General features: G+C 43.5%; 1 protein-coding gene across 1 annotated transcript in view; it reads right to left on the reverse strand.

The window, feature by feature from the left end:
• Positions 1-3,716: 3,716 nt before the first annotated feature.
• The window catches only part of TRHDE (thyrotropin releasing hormone degrading enzyme), a 1,712,820-nt gene continuing 1,696,749 nt past the window's right edge, over positions 3,717-19,787 (reverse strand). Inside the window, exons 18-19 of the mRNA XM_069764587.1 lie at positions 19,198-19,279; positions 3,717-4,466 (exon numbers count right to left, since the gene is read on the reverse strand). Of these exons, the coding sequence (XP_069620688.1) occupies positions 4,320-4,466; positions 19,198-19,279 (229 nt within the window). The 3' untranslated portion in view covers positions 3,717-4,319. The remainder of the gene's footprint in view (positions 4,467-19,197; positions 19,280-19,787) is intronic.

A 19,787-nucleotide genomic window follows, 5' to 3' on the forward strand; every position in this document is an offset into this window, starting at 1 on the left:
CCCGACTGCCGCGGACATTTATTGGCGTAATGTCCATGTTGTTGACAGTTATTACAAACCACGGGTACTCGAGCGGCTAGAGATTTAGGTCCCGCTTGAGAAACCTCCATGGCCTCATGGGAATCTGACGCCAAGACAGGGGATTCCAGAGGTCTGGCGAAAGTTGGAGCCAGCCAAAACCTCTGCCTACACTGGATCCGCTCCAACCTCCGCTCGTGAAAACGGAGGTCGATGCGGGTAGACACAGAAATAAGTTCCTCCAGTGTGGCCGGTATCTCCCTAGTGGCCAAAGCGTCCCTCACATGGTCTGCCAGTCCCCTCCAGAACACCGGAATAAGAACTTTGTCTGGCCACTCTAACTCTGAAGCTAGAGACCGGAACTGGATGGCAAACTGGCTGACCACGGACGTACCCTGTGTAATAGACAACAATTGGAGTGCGGTGTCGTGGGTAACCCGAGGCCCTAAAAAGACCTGCTTCAGAGTGTCCAAGAAGAGAGGAGCACTCTGTACCACACGATCATCTCGCTCCCAGAGTGGCGTTGCCCACTCCAACGCCCTGCCCGACAAGAGAGATAGGATAAATCCCACTCTCGCCCGCTCCGTAGGAAAACGTGACGCCAGGAGCTCAAGATGTATAGAGCACTGGCTCACGAATCCGCGACAATGTTTACTGTCGCCAGCAAACTTGTCAGGAAGCGGGAGACGGGATAAAGTTGGAGCAGGGGTGGCAGCGGACAAACTGGCTGCGGCTACACTTGCAGCCTGAACAGCTACAGCAGTGACATCCACAGCTGAGGTTGTACGCTCAAGAGCCGCCAACCTTCCCTCCAGCTGCTGGATGTACCTCTGTAAACGCTGGTCGTCCGCCATTTTACTAGCCAGACCCTGGCGCTAGTATTATGTTAGGACTGGCGGAACGCACCAAGACAGATTATATAGATGCGTTCGCAGTCCGGGATCCACCGTGCAGGTGAAAACCTGCTGCTAGCAATTTGCAGACTATATGGCGGTACACTAAAGTATACACACGTGGGTTAAACCTCACCCAGCGTGAAAGAAGCAATCCTGTTAAGTCACAGGACCGCGGTACCGCACCTAAAGCGCGAGCAAGTAGTCAGCGTACTTAACCCCAGCCGGGATTGAAGTCCGATTAGACCCTTGCTGGCACTACACCGCAACTGGGCGTGAAAGGAAACTAAATAGAAATATATAAATGCACAGGAGTGCGAGCAATGCCGCACTGACAGACGCCACCAACCACCCAGGCTTGGGTATGGAAAGCGCAAGGCAAGCGCAAGGCGCCGTACAGGCGGACACAGCAAGAGGACGCTGTAATGTGTGTATCGTGCAGATGGTTAGTCGGGCGCTAGATAGCTACCAACATCCGCGAGCAGACAACAACTCTAGGGAGGGATACTTAGGAGCTTTCATCCATCGACATACATCCATCTACACACACACATATATCATTATAAGACAATACTAGCGCATGGCCGTGCGGTCATGCACAGTTTATATAGTTGCAGCACAGGAAGTGGCTACAGCACTTTTGCCCTTCCAAGACCTGCCAAGAGGACCAATGGAATGTGCTGCCGAGCCTGAGCACATGACCCTCGATCTCCAACGGGAGATCTTACCCTGGGCATGCTCAGTACGTGCAGACAAGGACTTAGTCCCAGAGAAGTCCGCTCGCTGCTGACCAGCACTGACTTTAATGGCAGAGACTGGAGAAGCAGCAGTAACTCTCAGAACAGAGTGAGAATGAGCAAGACGCTGGGACCGACATCTTTGCTGAGCAGACTCCACTGCGGCTGGATAAGAATGGGAGACCGCAGCGGAGGTGGCTTGAGATTCTCCCTGTGCAGAAGCGGGAACTCGACCCCTAACAGCATCTTCCTTTACAAGGGTATCATTTCTGGGCCATTTTTTATATAATCAATCATATAATGTGTGCTGATATCATTTTGATGTTATTAAAGCTATAATTGAATTAAAGAGCTTGAAATTGTCTGGATACAGTGCTAATGCACCTAGGTGCACCAAATTTGTCTTCTTAGGGCTATAGGAACAATTTCAATTTGTGCCAAATCACTTCGTGCTTGATCAGATTTTCAGACGAATCTGATTCATGACCTACAGTATTTGGTGCCTAAGACAAGTTTTTAAATAGCTTGTAAAAACCTATGATGAATAGCTTTGCAATACTATAGTTATTTAGTTAAAGAAAATCTGTCACCACATTTGACCTATCTATACTATTAATATGTGCCTACAGGACATAGAATGATGAAAACAGTCTTCCCTGTGTAACTCATATCAGATGTCTTGTTGATAAATCATCTTTTATCACTTTATATAAGTAACCTCTTCCAGGCTTCGGGTGGAATTTGCCTGGGGATGACTCTGCCTCCAAAGCTTATTTTACATGAAGGAGGCGTGAGACAAGTAACCTACACAGAACAAGGTAAATGACATTTGTATTCTTGGAAACACATGTTTCGCTTCTCTCTCAGCTCTGCTGTATTGCAACAATATTGCAGCCCTGTCTGCCTGTGAGCTGGATGCTGAAGCTAAGGGGAACCTGCAAATGTGTCAGCTATCAGTAGAGCAGAGAGCGGCCATTACACATCACACTGGTAACAGTGGTAACCATTTCACGTCATACTGGTAACAGTGGTAACCATTACAAATCCCACTGGTACTTCCCCCTTATATTTAAAATAAGCTCTGGGGGCAGAGTTATCTCCAGGCACCATCTGCCTGAAACCTGGAAAAGGTCACTTAAATAAAGTGATAACAGATGATTTCTCAGCAACAACACTGCTGATATGACACACAAGGAAGGCTGTTTTCAGCAGTTTATAGCCTACATGCCCGTATTAATAGTTCAGATAGGTCAAATGTGCTGACAGATTGACTTTAATAACAGCTTCAAGCATCAATCCTAGTTTGCCCAGCTGTTTATGAGATCAACTCTTATGACAAATGTTACCTTGAAAATTAATACAATTATTAAATGAGCTATTGTGTGGAATTCATTTGGCTACTTCCCCTTTAAAAAATGTATAGTTGATGTAAATCATGCTCCAGTAGTTCTTCTGTTGGACTGGACTAAATGTGCAACCCTTCATTCCTCACACACATTAATAAGCTATAGGCACTGACTACCTTTTTTGTCAGTTCAAGAGTTGGAACACTTTTGATAAGTATTATAGGTACCTCCTGTACACTTGGAACACTCCACAAATCCTGTCATTTAAAATATCACCTGACCTTCTTGTCGATCATACATTTGCTCATGTCAAATCATTCAGATTCTTATGCTAGTATATTTTCTCTCTTTCCAACATATTAACATCAAGATCTGACTGTTCACTTGCTGCCTAACATATTCCACCTTTTGACAGATTCCATTCTAATGAGATTATTAAGATTTTTTTTAAGAAGGTTGGATACTGCTTTCTTAATTGTTATTGTTATAGAGCCTAACATTTAATTATCCCTCATATTATTCAAGAATCCTTTTCATATCCAGAATATATGTGTATTATATAATTGTTATTAAATATTTTGCTAATCATTTTTTTTTGAACAAAGGTAAGCTTTTTTTTCTACATACATTTTCAATATGTTATACTCTATGTTCTTCTAGCTATAGCATTCAATTAAAACCTTGTGTTTTCATTAATTTCCCAAATTACCGTCAGAGGCATATTAGAAAAGCAATATAAATCATTTATTGTGCATGTATATATTACATTGTTTAACTCTCAAAATATTTTGTACCTTGTAATAGAAATATTAAACACTACTAGACAATCTGTATACTATTACAATGAGGTTCTGCATGTTTGCAGTGCTTGTCATAGGATGATTTATACTTCTTCTTGAATTATTTATTACACTGATTGTCTATATATAGTCATTGTGCTTTTGCATAATGCCCTTCTTGATGTAACGGCAGTTCAAATACAAAATCTTGACATTAAGTTTAAGCATGCTGGAGTACACAGGCAGACTACACATCCATGCACAAAATATATGTTGAAAACAGTAACATCAACATGCGTAAGTATGTCTTGTTTGTATTTTTTTTTTTTCCAGGAAGTCAGGATGTTGTCCTTTAGTCTTTTATAGTCGTTTTTTCTTGAAAAAGTTTCTTCTGCTTTGAAAAAGAGCCAAGTGCAAAAATAGAGTAGGTCACATTGTGCCTCATTATGCTGTGTTCAGTAAACTTTACAGCATGCATTCCGGTCTTTTCCAAGAAATAGTACTTTTTTTTTTAAATAGTGGATCAGTACTTGGAGGTTTTGTTGTTTATTGTTTCAGTGTTTTCCTTAACCACTGGAAAAGCTCTTCCCTGTAGAGGAGTTGCCATCGTACATTTGCATCTACAGTTTCCAGCGCGCGAGACAGTGGAGCCACTGCTGATCCAACTTTATGCAGTTGTATAAAACTCTTCAGCTGGAAAAACAATGAATGAATAACTAGTTAGATGAGTAAGTAGTGATTTTGTTTTACATGAAAAAAACTTAACTGTTCTTTAAACAACACTCGTTCACCTTTGTTAACAGTTTTTCAATATACTTGCATTACAAGATGTGCTGTATTTTAGTATGACTTTACCAGACTAGCATCTGCAAGGCCTCAAGCATCCCTTGGTAGCATTACCATGCCAGAAGAGGTCAAATTTAGAGTGTTCAGGAAAATTAGGTTGCTTAATGAGCTCTTTCAGGTTAATTCCAAACTGGATGTATTTCAACAGTGAATCCACTACAAAAATTTGTGTTTCCTATATCTATCCCTGGTGAGATCTGCAGCAACTAACCTGAATCCCCCATTAGCATATAAGATATACATATTTTCAGGTGGATTCACCATCGTTAAAGCTTGGGTTAAACTCCCACAAATATTGTACTCATAAATGAAAAGTGTCTATACTTTCCTACACTTTTATATACTTGTGGATAAAAACTGACTCAAAACATATCATGTTTTAGGGTGATTTCACACACACAGATTTTGTTGCAGAATTTGGTTTCATTCATCTGAATGGGGTTGTGTCAGAAGAATGGGAGAGTTGGACATGTTTTGTAAACCAATACCTTATCAGAAGTACAATGTGTAAACATACTCATAATCAGCCTTTGAGTGCAGATTGGCAGACCACAAACTTCTGTGCAAATGTTCAAACTTTTATTAAAACAAAACTTCACTTGATCACTTATTAAATATTACAATGCTATAGAAAACTGATCCCGTTCCTTAGTGATTATGTAGCAAAGTAATTATGAAATAACTGATTACACCTTATTGGACATAAAAATACATAATGATTAAAATAAACTGCTGATTAACCTGTCAGTCCCCTCCAATCACTTTGCTTAAAGGGATTTTTAAGGTTAAGGCTGTGAGGACATTTTGACACCACACTGAATGCTGATAATGTAGAAAAACTATGGAAAATACTGCGCAATACCAAGAATGCAGCTGCAACATGTGAACACAGTGTTAGGGGCCTGGATTCTCCCGCTGCATAGGGTAAATCCCAAGCCTTGCCTGCATTAGCGGTATTTCATTCAGCTTTGGTCACTGCAGGTGCTGCTGAGCATAGACATCAGTCTCAGCGTCTTGCTCAGGCTCGTTCATCTGGTTACTGCTGTCTCTTCATCCAAGCCTATGGCGAGCAGCGGGAGGCAGCGACAAGAGAATGCTCTGGAGACTAAGTCCAGAAGCCTACTGAGCATGGTGATGTGGCAGCTCCAGATTGGTCCGTGTTCTGTCCAACTGGTTCTGTCTAACTGGACTTGAGCTGAACATATAGAAGGGTCTCAGAGGCACACGCGAGCGCGCTAGTATCAATCTCTATATGTGTGTGTATGGAACATTGCAACAGTGTGGTCTTTATCAGCATGTGCTCAGTGTCAGTGGTAAGCCATTAGAATTCCGGTTCTCTGGAGAGGAGATTGTCTGAATAAATTTACGGCTGGCGTCTAGCCGTTAGAATTTCAGCACCTCCGGAGAGGAATTTGGTTGAGTGGTTGAGTCCTTTTGCTGACTGTGTGAAAGCTGTTTGCTTCTTATTCCATGAGTGGGGTTCGTTCCCCTCTGAGGTTAACAGGGATTGTATCTAGTGTCATTCCTATTCCGTTGCTGTGTGCGAATGACACAGCTCTATAGCAGAGCATCTATTCTGTTACTGTGCACGAGTGACACAGCTCTATTGCAGAGCATCTATTCTGTTACTGTGTGCAAGTGACACAGCTTCACGTGCTGTTCACTGAGGGACGTTTAACTCAGTGTGTGCAAGCAATCACTCGCTGTGTGTTCCGTCATTGTTCGCACTAGCTGCAGTTCTACATCTCTGGAAACAGGAACACATGGGCTACTTGCACAGTGAACAAGTCTGTAAGAACATGTTCACACACCACCACTTTTGTGTCTTCAGTTCTACATCTCTGTATGGTGGACCACGGGTTGCGATTGCACTTCTCTATTAAATTTGTTTAGTGCAATCCACCAACCTTAACTCACAGCCTCAAAAAAAATAATAAATATTTTTATTTTGAATCTTAAGAGAAATGTCTTTTTAGGACTCTTATAGACTGCAAAGTAAGACTGCTTTTAATAATATAAGTGTAAATCATTCATATTTATCATTTAATCTGCTAGGTGAATGAAAAAAAACATAAATGTTTACACTATTTGTCTTCAAAACAACATACATATTTTCTAAACACACTTGCACAAAGTCACAAATTTTATAAAAGGTTCTTTAGGTGTATGATTAACCAATTTTACCAATCAGATTTTAATCGAATATCTTGAAATTCTGGTTTCTGATATTTTTCCCCAAAATTTGATTTGCTGTCAATTATAATCCTTTCATTTCTATAAAAAGTCTAACACTTTGAGATCTACTAGGACAACCACTTTCAAACACTTTAATAACAACACAACCCAAAGCCTCATTCAGAATTCCAATTGTGTTCTATCTGTTTCTTTCACAGATACAACACATAGTCAAAATCTATAGTGCTATGCATGTCTGCATTTTTGCATGGAACATGTGCCTGTGCAAAACTCATGGAGGCATGTACATTTTTTTACAGTATCATGCAGAATCACAGAGACCATGCAATGGGGGAAATAGGTATTTGATCCCTTGCTGATTTTGTAAGTTTGCTCACTGACAAAGACATGAACAGACTATAATTTTAAGGGTAGGTTAATTTTAATATTGAGAGTTAGAATATCCAAAATAAAATCCATAAAATCACATTGTATAAATTATATAAATTTGTTTGCATTTTGCAGTGAGAAATAATTATTTGATTCCCTACCAACCATTAAGAGTTCTGGCTCCTACAGACCAGTTAGACGCTCCTAATCAACTCATTACCTGCATTAAAGACAGCTGTCTTACATAGTCACCTTTATAAAAGACTCCTATCCATAGACTTAATTAGTCAGACCTCTAACCTCTACAACATGGACAAGACCAAAGAGCTTTCTAAGGATATCAGGGACAAGATCATAAACCTGCACAAAGCTGGAATGGGCTACAAAACCATAAGTAAGACGCTGGGTGAAAAGGAGAAAACTGTTGGTGCAATAGTAAGAATATTAAAGAAATGCAAAATGACTGTCAATCAACATCGATCTGGGGCACCATGCAACGTCTCACCTTGTGGGGTATCCTTGATCACAAGGAAGGTGGGATATAAGCCTAAAACTACACGGGGGAACTTGTTAATGATCTCAAGGCAGCTGGGTCCACAGTCACCAAGAAAACCAAGGTTTAACCCCTTTCTGCCAGCTGATGGAACAGTATGTCAGCTGGCAGTATCCCCCACTTTGAGGTTGGCTCCAGCAATGAGCCCACCTCAAAGCCGCGACATGTCAGCTGTTTTCAACAGCTGACATGTGCCCGCAATGGGAGCGAGCGGAATCGTGATCCACTTTTGCCCATAATCTAGTTAAATGTCGCTGTCTGTTAGGAGTCGAGTTTCCTCTGCTGCACAGGGGGAATCTCGATCCGTCTCCGCTGCGGTCTCCCATTCTCCTCCAGCCGCAGTGGAGCCTTCTCAGCAGGGACGTCGATCCCAGCGTCTCGCTCAGTCTGACTCTGTGAGAAGAGTTACTGCTGCTTCTCCAGCTTCTGCCTGTAAAGCCTATACTGGTCAGCAGCGAGTGGACTTCTCTGGGACTAAGTCCTTGTCTGCGCACACTGAGCATGCCCAGGGCAAGATCTCCCGTTGGAGATCGAGGGTCATGTGCTCAGACTCTGCAGCGCATTCTATTGGTCCTCTTGGCAGGTCTTGGAAGGGCAAAGTTTCTGTGGCCGCTTCATGTCCTGCAACTATATAAACTGCGCATGACCGCACGGCCATGCGCTAGTGTACAATTTAATACGTGTGTTTGTTGTGAGTGCAAGTCGTTCTTTAAATACCCCTACCCTATTATATGATTGTTCGCGTATGGAGTATGGCTGCTATCTAGCGCCCGACTTATCACTCAACATGTCACACACGTGTCAGCGTCTACTGCTGTGACCGCCAGTGCGGTGCCACGCGCCAGTGTGCGCTTCCTGACCCACGTCTGGGTGCTTAGTGGTGCCTGCCAGCATGGCACAGTTCGCACTTTGGTGCCTTAATTATATTATTCCTTTCACACCCAGTAGCGGTGTAGTGCCAGCAAGGGTCTAATCGGACTACAATCCCTGTTGGGGTTTAGTTCGCTGACCACTTGCTCGCGCTCTATGTGCGGTACCGCGGTCCTGTGACGCAACAGGATCGCTTTCTTCACGCTGGGTGAGGTTTAACCCACGCGTGTATACTTTTGAATACCGCCATATTGTCTGTCATTTCCTAGCAGCAGGTTTCACCTGCACGGTGGACCCCGGACTGCGAACGCATCTATATCATCTCTCTTGGTGCGTTCCGCCAGTCCTAACATTACACTAGCGCCAGGGTCTGGCTAGTGATGACAGACAAACAGCAATCTCTCCGGCATATCCAGCAGCTGGAGGGTAGGTTGGCGGCTCTCGAGAGCGCGACCTCAGCTGTGGATGTTACTGCAGTAGCTGTACAGGCTGCCAGCGTGGCTGCAGCTACTATGTCCATTGCCACCCCTGTTCCGACATTATCTCGCCTCCCGCTGCCAGAAAAATTTTCTGGTGATAGCAAGTTTTGTAGGGGATTTGTGAGTCAGTGCTCTATTCACCTCGAGCTCCTGGCTACATGTTTTCCCACAGAGCGGGCTAAGGTGGGATTTATTCTGTCTCTATTGTCGGACAGGGCGTTGGAATGGGCTACGCCGCTGTGGGAGCGTGGCGATCATGTGGTGCAGAGTGCTCCGCTGTTTCTGAGCGCTCTGAAACAGGTCTTTTTAGGACCTCAAGTCACCCATGATACTGCGCTCCAATTGCTGGCATTAACTCAGGGTGAGTCCTTGGTCAGTCATTTTGCCGTCCAATTCCGCACCTTAGCATCTGAGCTGGATTGGTCGGATAAAGCTCTTATCCCCATATTTTGGAGGGGCTTGGCTGACCACGAAAAGGACGCTCTGGCCACTAGGGAGATTCCTGCCACACTGGAGGAGTTAATAACTGTCTCCACTCGAATTGACCTCCGTTTTAACGAGCGGAGGTTAGAGCGAGCCCAGTGTAGGCAGAGGTTTCGGCTGGCTCCTACTTTCGCCAAACCTCTGGAATTTCCGGTCCTGGTTCCTGAGTCACATGAGGCCAGGGAAGTGTCACAAGCAGGATCTAAGTCCCGGACCGCTTGTGCACTCAGGGTCTGTCATGTTTGCCAGCAGTCAGGACATCTAGCCTCCAGATGTCCTCAGCGGTCGAGGAAACGTCAGCGTCTAGTGGTAGTAGGTGGAGGTACACTAGACACGGCGACGTTTGCCTCTAAGTTTTCCTTTAAGGGGACAATTACTATTGGCTCATTCTCCCACTCGGTAGAGCTCTGCGTGGATTCTGGGGCAGAGGGCAATTTTATGTCTTCTGCCTTTGCCCAACGTCACGCAATACCCCTGGTTATGCTTGCTCAACCAGTAACGGTGCGAGTGGTGAATGGGTCGACATTGCCCTCACAGATAACACACCAGACCATCCCTTTTACTCTGTCCATGTCGCCATCTCATCAGGAGATAATTTCTCTGCTCGTCATTCCGGAAGGAATTGATGAGGTCCTGTTGGGAATACCTTGGCTACGGTACCACTCTCCTCATATCGAGTGGTCCTCAGGCAGAATTCTGGGTTGGGGTGAATCTTGTGGGGGTAGGTGTCAGAGGGAGTGCGTTCAGGTTGCTACTACTGAGGTACCCGCAGATCTATCCTCTCTCCCCAAGCAGTATTGGTCTTATGCAGACGTGTTCTCCAAAAAGGCGGCGGAGGTCCTTCCGCCTCATCGCCCCTATGACTGTCCTATTGATCTCTTGCCTGGTGCTGAGCCTCCCCGGGGTCGAGTTTATCCGCTATCTCTCCCGGAGACAGAGGCAATGTCACAGTACATCCAGGAAAATCTGGCAAGAGGATTCATTAGGAAGTCAGTGTCACCTGCTGGGGCAGGGTTCTTCTTCGTGCAGAAGAAGAATGGGGAATTGCGCCCATGCATAGACTACAGGGATCTTAACGCCATCACCGTTAAGAATAAGTATCCTTTGCCCTTGATATCTGAGTTATTCGATAGACTTCGGGGAGCAAGGGTATTTACTAAATTAGATTTGCGGGGTGCTTACAACCTGATTCGCATCCGTGAGGGGGACGAATGGAAGACGGCCTTTAACAACAGGGATGGGCACTATGAATATCTGGTGATGCCCTTCGGGCTCTGTAATGCCCCAGCCGTTTTCCAAGACTTTGTGAACAATATCTTCCGGGATATGCTTTCCACCTCGGTCGTAGTCTATCTGGATGATATTCTTATCTACTCTCCAGATATTGACTCCCACCGGAGAGATGTTTGCAAAGTCTTCGACCTCCTACGGGCAAACTCCCTCTATGCCAAATTGGAGAAGTGTATGTTTGAGCAGGAGTCTTTACCTTTCCTGGGCTACATCATCTCGGCCCAGGGATTGGCTATGGATCCTGCCAAACTACAGGCAGTGATGGACTGGCAGGAACCCCATTCTCTGAAAGCGGTGCAGCGCTTTATGGGGTTCATAAATTACTATCGTCAGTTCATCCCCCACTTCTCAACCCTGGTAGCTCCCTTGGTATCCCTCACCAAGAAGGGAGCGAATCCTAAATCGTGGTCCGAAGAGGTCTCCAAGGCCATCACTTCTATTAAGTCCCACTTTGCTAGCGCTCCCATCTTACATTGCCTCTTCCGTTGGTGCAGGAGCAGTCCTCTATCAAAAGGATGCTCAAGGTCGGAAGCATCCATGCTTCTTCTTCTCAAAAACCTTCTCACCAGCGGAGAGAAATTACTCCATCGGGGATAGGGAGTTGCTGGCAATGAAGTTGGCCTTTTCGGAATGGAGACATCTCTTTGAGGGTGCTCGGTTCCCATTCCAAGTCTACACGGACCACAAGAATTTGGTCTATTTACAGACAGCCCAGCGGCTGAATTCTCGTCAGGCCAGATGGTCCTTGTTTTTCTCCCGGTTCCACTTCACTCTACATTATCTCGCCGGGGAGAAGAACATTCGTGCTGACGCTCTCTCTCGCTCCCTGGTGTCAACTGTGGAGGAGGAGGACGAGCCTCGGCTCATTATCCCTTCAGAGAGTCTGAGAACCGTAGCTCCGGTTTCGCTTGAGTCTGTGCCTCTGGGCAAGACTTTTGTCCCCATCAATTTGCGTCCGGAGGTTCTCTCGTGGGCTCATTCGTCCAGAGTGGGTGGAAACTTTGGGGCAAAGAGGACATCTGAGTTGTTGGCGAGAATGTATTGGTGGCCACATATGGTTCGTGACGTTGGAGACTACGTTCGGGCATGTGTCTCTTGTGCCAAAAATAAGTCTCTCCGTCAACGGCCAGCTGGGTTGTTATACCCTCTGCCGGTGGCAGACAGGCCCTGGGAGATGGTCGGGATGGACTTTGTGGTGGGTTTGCCCAAGTCACGTGGCTGTACTGTCATTTGGGTTATCACCGACCATTTTTCTAAAATGGTGCATTTGGTGTCGCTTCCCCGGCTACCTTCTGCACGGGCCTTGGCAGCATTGTTTGTTAAACACATCTTCCGTCTTCACGGTATGCCAGACAAAATTGTCAGTGACCGGGGTCCCCAGTTTGCGTCTCGGTTCTGGAGAGAGCTTTGTCGCCTTCTCAGTATCGAGTTGAATCTCTCTTCGGCATATCATCCCGAGACGAATGGGTTGGTGGAGAGAGCCAACCAGACCTTGGTCACATATCTGCGACATTTTGTCTCTGCTAAACAAGATGACTGGGCATCTTTGCTACCGTGGGCGGAGTTTGCTCTTAACAATGCTGTAGCTGACTCCACTGGACAGACCCCATTCCTCCTTAACTATGGTCAGCATCCGCGGGTACCTGTGCCCATGCCCGTGTCTTCCGCCGATTCCAGGGTGGCAGACTGGGCTGTGGAGGCACGGGACATTTGGGATCGCACTCAGGATGCCATTCGGGCTTCCAAGGAGAGAATGAGGTCCTCCGCCGATGTTCATCGGCGCCCCGCTCCGACCTTTGCTCCTGGCGACTTGGTGTGGCTCTCCGCCCGTAACATCAGGCTTCGAGTTGAGTCCACTAAGTTTACGCCTCGCCACTTGGGTCCCTTCAAGGTTCTCGAACAGGTTAATCCTGTGGTCTACCGCCTGGCTCTTCCTCCACGCTTGGGTATCACCGACACCTTTCATGTGTCCCTCTTGAAACCCGTATACATGTCCCGGTTTTCCGAGTCATCTGCCGGGACATCGGGTTCGTCTACGGACGATTACGAGGTGAACGCTATTTTGGGGTGTAAGGTGGTACGCGGCAAAAAGTTCTATCTGGTGGATTGGAAGGGTTGTGGTCCAGAGAACAGGTCATGGGAGCCTGCTGAAAACATTCGGGCCCCACAGCTCATTTCTGCCTTCGAACATAGCGAGGCCCAAGGAGGGGGGGCCCTAGGAGGGGGGGTAATGTTAGGAGTCGAGTTTCCTCTGCTGCACAGGGGGAATCTCGATCCGTCTCCGCTGCGGTCTCCCATTCTCCTCCAGCCGCAGTGGAGCCTGCTCAGCAGGGACGTCGATCCCAGCGTCTCGCTCAGTCTGACTCTGTGAGAAGAGTTACTGCTGCTTCTCCAGCTTCTGCCTGTAAAGCCTATACTGGTCAGCAGCGAGTGGACTTCTCTGGGACTAAGTCCTTGTCTGCGCACACTGAGCATGCCCAGGGCAAGATCTCCCGTTGGAGATCGAGGGTCATGTGCTCAGACTCTGCAGCGCATTCTATAGGTCCTCTTGGCAGGTCTTGGAAGGGCAAAGTTTCTGTGGCCGCTTCCTGTCCTGCAACTATATAAACTGCGCATGACCGCACGGCCATGCGCTAGTGTACAATTTAATACGTGTGTTTGTTGTGAGTGCAAGTCGTTCTTTAAATACCCCTACCCTATTGTATGATTGTTCGCGTATGGAGTATGGCTGCTATCTAGCGCCCGACTTATCACTCAACGTGTCACACACGTGTCAGCGTCTACTGCTGTGACCGCCAGTGCGGTGCCACGCGCCAGTGTGCGCTTCCTGACCCACGTCTGGGTGCTTAGTGGTGCCTGCCAGCACGGCACAGTTCGCACTTCGGTGCCTTAATTATATAATTCCTTTCACACCCAGTTGCGGTGTAGTGCCAGCAAGGGTCTAATCGGACTACAATCCCTGTTGGGGTTTAGTTCGCTGACCACTTGCTCGCGCTCTATGTGCGGTACCGCGGTCCTGTGACGCAACAGGATCGCTTTCTTCACGCTGGGTGAGGTTTAACCCACGCGTGTATACTTTTGAATACCGCCATATTGTCTGTCATTTCCTAGCAGCAGGTTTCACCTGCACGGTGGACCCCGGACTGCGAACGCATCTATATCATCTCTCTTGGTGCGTTCCGCCAGTCCTAACACTGTCAAACTCTGACAGCGGCATTTAACAAGCGCTGCCAGCTGATGATCACCGCTGACGCCTGTCACGTGATCGTGGTCATGGGTGCATTACCATCACAACCAGAGGTCTCCTCGATGGTTGTTGATGGCAAATTGCTATGAGCGCCACCCTGTGGTCGGCGCTCATAGCAAGCCTGTAATTCTGCTGCATAGAGGTGATCTTTGAATATATCACTAATTGCTGCATCATTTTACTAGTTTCCATTTTTGGACATTACATCCTCTCACGTCACCAAGAGAAATTGCCAACCTTCTCCACCACAAGAGTAAGTACACTTTACTTTTTTGTCCTTTTAGATCAATTGGTACAACAGTAGCGCCGTGAATATTATTTATTTTGAATGTTAAAATTAACCTGCCCTTTGGACAAACTTACAAAAATTACAAAATCAGCAAGGGATCAAATAATTACTTCCTTTACTGGAAAGCATTAAATTACACTAGATATTTTATGCAAATTTTTTGAGTCCAGCTGTATGCCCATCATATAACCTGAAAAAACAAGGCATATGTCCTTAGCTCATTGTACTGCACTGTGGTGATTTATTAAGCTGACCTTGATTGTCCTTTTCTTTAGAATATTTCATTGCTAAAGAGCACCTTTATGTGTTTGGGCACCAGTAGTTACACAAGAAGCATCAAAAGCACCATTAGAAATGTATTGCCGCCCACGGAAAACATTTTTTTAACTCTTCCAATTGTAAAAGTGCTTAATTTTGCAATATCTACTGATTAAACAACAATTTTGCTCATGGCCCTACTCCTTTGAATATTTCATGTAAGGATCCCATCATATTCTCAATATTTTTTACAACTTTTAAATGCTTATAGAACTTTCCAAAAATATCCCAACTTTTTGTATAGCACATTTTTTGCAAATGTTTTCAGCGGTGTTTCTCATCCCATAACTTTAACATTGACACATCTTGACGTTTTATGATTCTCATCATGTACTGTAGTACTAAATGTGAATAAATGATGCACATACCTAACTAGCATATTGTCTTCTAAGCTAAACATTTGTATTAATTTATAGCTATTTGTCAGTTTGACAGACGATATTTTCAAGTAATGCTTGAGGGACTGTATTTAATGTAAAAATACATGTTTTGCTGCCTTAGTAAAAGACAACAGAATAAGTTGTGCCGTTTTTGCTGACATCAAGCTCAATATTAATAGTGGTTGAATTTTTATGCCAACTATTTAAAGATCATAAATGATATAGGCAATAAAGAACTGATCAAATAACATTTTTTAGCACAGTATTTTAAAATTTGAATTAGATATCTAATACACTGCTTTATATTTGCATAGCTTTTTAAAAACTAATATGGAAAATACTACTTACAGTGGCTTCATAAAGAGCTTTTTTAACAACACTAGTTTTTGGGCCACTTTGAAGTAAAAAAAAAAGCATTTTACAATTCTGTGGAATCACATGATTTTTGGCTTGATTTATCTAAATATGTCAGTCACTGTGAAAAGAATCAGGTCACATACAATTCATAAGGCCTCTAAAGCCAGGGGTCATAGACTGCATAATGTTCCTTTTGAGCATTTCTTAAAGAGACACAGGACCTCACGCCGCCTACAACCTCTGCACAAAGCACAGCAGGAAAGATGCTGAACTTATACCGTGTGTTCAGTCGTTCACATGTTATATATAATTTCCTGGATTTCCTCTTCACATTTCTTTATCTTGTCTTCTTATGTTTTGAACAGAAGTGTAATTCGCTTTTCCAGCTTTGCTCATCCGGCAACAGTCAGTGTTACCCAGCGTTCCCCTTCCTTTTCATTTTAATTATTATATCAGCCATTGATCAATAAAATGTTGCTGCAATGGCAAAGCTGAACTACTTCAGTGTTGATTTTGAAAAAGCTACTGCAATCCAGCTTTCTCACTGCTTTGCCTTATATTATAATGCAATGCATTGTGGGAAGTAAAGGAAGGGTAAGTAGGCTATGGCTTTTGCGCAGGGGTATGGTCATACCAGCATATATTTTCTCATCCGAGAGATTCGGCCTAACTATGTATATCACATTCTGATCAGAGCTTGATAAGAGTGTCAGAAAAGTGTGATCCAATTTTATTGGATAAGGAGAAGATGGAGAAAAAAAATCTCCATCTTCTCCATTGTGTCAGCCCGTGGAAAGTAGACTGTCCTGAGATGTCATCTGAGTGCCGACCAATAGTTTTAAAGAACTTTTTGACTTGCATAGCCGAGTGTGATCATAATATCGGGTCTAAATCAGGCAGGATGGGATTTTTTCATCAGATCTGTTCAGGCTGAGAAAAAAATCAGACATATACACAGCACATGGAATAACATTGTTCTGAATGCGATCAGATGTTTGTTTTGCTGGATCACACTCCAACCAAAAATATGGTCATGTGTACGAGCCCTTAGGATTGCTTAATGTAGGGAACTCAGAGAGCAAACAACACATCCATAGATAGTGAACTTTAAAGGGACTCTGTCACCTGAATTTGGCGGGACTGGTTTTGGGTCATATGGGCGGAGTTTTCGGGTGTTTGATTCACCCTTTCCTTACCCGCTGGCTGCAATATTGGATTGAAGTTCATTCTCTGTCCTCCATAGTACACGCCTGCACAAGGTGCAATCTTGCCTTATGCAGGCGTGTACTATGGAGGACAGATAATGAACTTCAATCCAATATTGCAGCCAGCATGCAGCCAGCGGGTAAGGAAAGGGTGAATCAAACACCCGAAAACTCCGCCCATATGACCCAAAACCAGTCCCGCCAAATTCAGGTGACAGGTTCCCTTTAAGAAGTGTCTCCAGGCAGCTCTAGATGCATAAGAACAAGTGGAAGTATCAAAAAGTCAAAGAATAGCAGATATATCATGTGCTACTCAGGACTGTGCATTTAAATTTATAATTTGTAAAGCGCTGCGGAATATGTTGGCACTATATAAATAAAAATTATTATTATTATTATTATATTTAACGTTACATTTTCATCCAAATGGTGGATCCTCTTAAAGACGTAATACAAACGTCTATTTTTTTTTTCTGTTGGATTTATGGGCAAACTATTCTAGGGATTTTTAAGTAAACAATGTGCACAAAAAAAGCCTTTATGAAAATGAATTTTAAAAGAATGTTTGGATAAATCTGGATTTTATGCAAGTTACCTTTAACTAAGCAGAGTAGATGTAATGGATTTGGGTAATACATTTGACAATTGCTAGGTGAATAATATGAATAAATGTAAAGTTAAATTTAAATGATTTCTGTGTGTGCAATAAGTGGAAAACTCAATTCAAACACAACTCAATAGTTCTCAATGATTTGAAAGACTAACTGGTAATAAACTGAATAATACACTATATAGTATAATTCTGACGATGTAGTATTATGGAAAAATGATATATTACTTGTTTCATTATGTATTTCACCAATCACAATATTTTTCAAAATCCATTTGTAAGCGATTTGTAAAAATTTTGAAACTAATCTGGCTTCCACGGCTTCTATCTATGGCTTACAAGAGTTTATAACAGAGAAGGCAAATGCATTAGTTTTTCCTAGTCATTGTATGCATTAAAGTAATTGGAACAATGGGTAACAACTAGTGTTGAGCGATACCATCCGATACTTGAAAGTATCGGTATCGGATAGTATCGGCCGATATCCGAAAAGTATCAGATATCGCCGATATCGATATCCGATACCAATACAAGTCAATGGGACACCAAGTATCGGAAGGTATCCTGATGGTTCCCAGGGTCTGAAGGAGAGGAAACTCTCCTTCAGGCCCTGGGATCCATATTAATGTGTAAAATAAAGAAATAAAATAAAAAATATTGATATGCTCACCTCTCCGGAGGCACCTGGACATCACCACTGGTAACCGGCAGCCTTCTTTGTTTAAAATGAGCGCGTTTAGGACCTGAGAATGACGTCGCGGCTTCTGATTGGTCGCGTGCCGCTCATGTGACCGCCACGCGACCAATCAGAAGCCGCGACGTCATTCTCAGGTCCTAAATTCCTAGAATGAGGAGTTTAGGGCCTGAGAATGACGTCGCGGCTTCTGATTGGTCGCGTGGTGGTCACATGAGCGGCACGCGACCAATCAGAAGCCGTGATGTCATGGAAGTCCCTAAACGCGCTCATTTTAAACAAAGAAGGCTGCCGGTTACCAGCGGTGATGTCCAGGGGCCTCCGGAGAGGTAAGTATATCAATATTTTTTATTTTAATTCTTTATTTTACACCTTAATATCTATACCCAGATAGATTAGCGAAATTAGGATTATTTAGTCTAGAAAAAAGACGACTGAGGGGCGATCTAATAACCATGTATAAGTATATAAGGGGACAATACAAATATCTCGCTGAGGATCTGTTTATACCAAGGAAGGTGACGGGCACAAGGGGGCATTCTTTGCGTCTGGAGGAGAGAAGGTTTTTCCACCAACATAGAAGAGGATTCTTTACTGTTAGGGCAGTGAGAATCTGGAATTGCTTGCCTGAGGAGGTGGTGATGGCGAACTCAGTCGAGGGGTTCAAGAGAGGCCTGGATGTCTTCCTGGAGCAGAACAATATTGTATCATACAATTAGGTTCTGTAGAAGGACGTAGATCTGGGGATTTATTATGATGGAATATAGGCTGAACTGGGTGGACAAATGTCTTTTTTCGGCCTTACTAACTATGTTACTATGTTACTATGTTACTATCTGATACCGATTCCCGATATCACAAAAATATCGGAACTCGGTATCGGAATTCCGATACCGCAAGTATCGGCCGATACCCGATACTTGCGGTATCGGAATGCTCAACACTAGTAACAACATATTGTGAAATTGATAGCAAACAATCTTTTATGATTCATAAATCCACAGATGGAATGTAAAAAAGTGTTATTTTTAAATTTGTTTTACTGCCTGAAGTGCTCAGTGTGCTGCTTTATTTAGCATGATGAAAAAAGTTTTCTCAATTAACAGGTGCAAAATTATTACATATTGAGCAATCATAATAATTTCATTGAAACTAATCCTACACTTTGTTTTCTGTTAATTTACTCAGAAGTTTTATTTGCATTTTTCACATTAACAAACAACTGAACATTGGCATACCTCATTCAGTTCTTCTTCTGTATTCAGAAATTCTGTAACTCCACTAATAAGTTTTGAGTTCATAAATAATGCTTCTCCGTACCTAAATTACAAGAATTGGTAAATAGTTAAATCACAGTAAACATTTATTATTAAATTCAGAGATTCAGAAAAAGGTCCATTGGTTAATGTAGAACTTGAAAAATTAAGTTCAACAATTTTTTGTAGTCAGGTACATTTTCTATTGCAAAGAATCTGTATCATGTAATACAAGAGACTACAGGCCTAAATGCTAACATTTTGATTAATTTATGTTTTTATTTTTTTTTTTAAGTGGCAAAATACAGCTGGAAAATAAGAAATCAGATTTTTACTCACCTCTTTTCTAGTTCTCTTATTTTTCAAAGGTAATCTTAGCAAATTGGGTAATTATTAAGGTATAAAATCTAGAATTTGTTATCCAATCAGTTTTATAATTCTAATTTTAGGACGCAAAAGTGTTGCATCCTTTTTTGAGACTAATAAAAACAGTTTTGAACATACAGAGTTAGAAAAATGTGGGAAATAGAACTTGGTCAACTTAATTGTTGCAGTTTATTCTGTAACTGGTA

Source organism: Ranitomeya imitator, chromosome 4 (assembly GCF_032444005.1).
Source record: "Ranitomeya imitator isolate aRanImi1 chromosome 4, aRanImi1.pri, whole genome shotgun sequence".
In the NCBI taxonomy this organism is placed as follows: domain Eukaryota; kingdom Metazoa; phylum Chordata; class Amphibia; order Anura; family Dendrobatidae; genus Ranitomeya; species Ranitomeya imitator.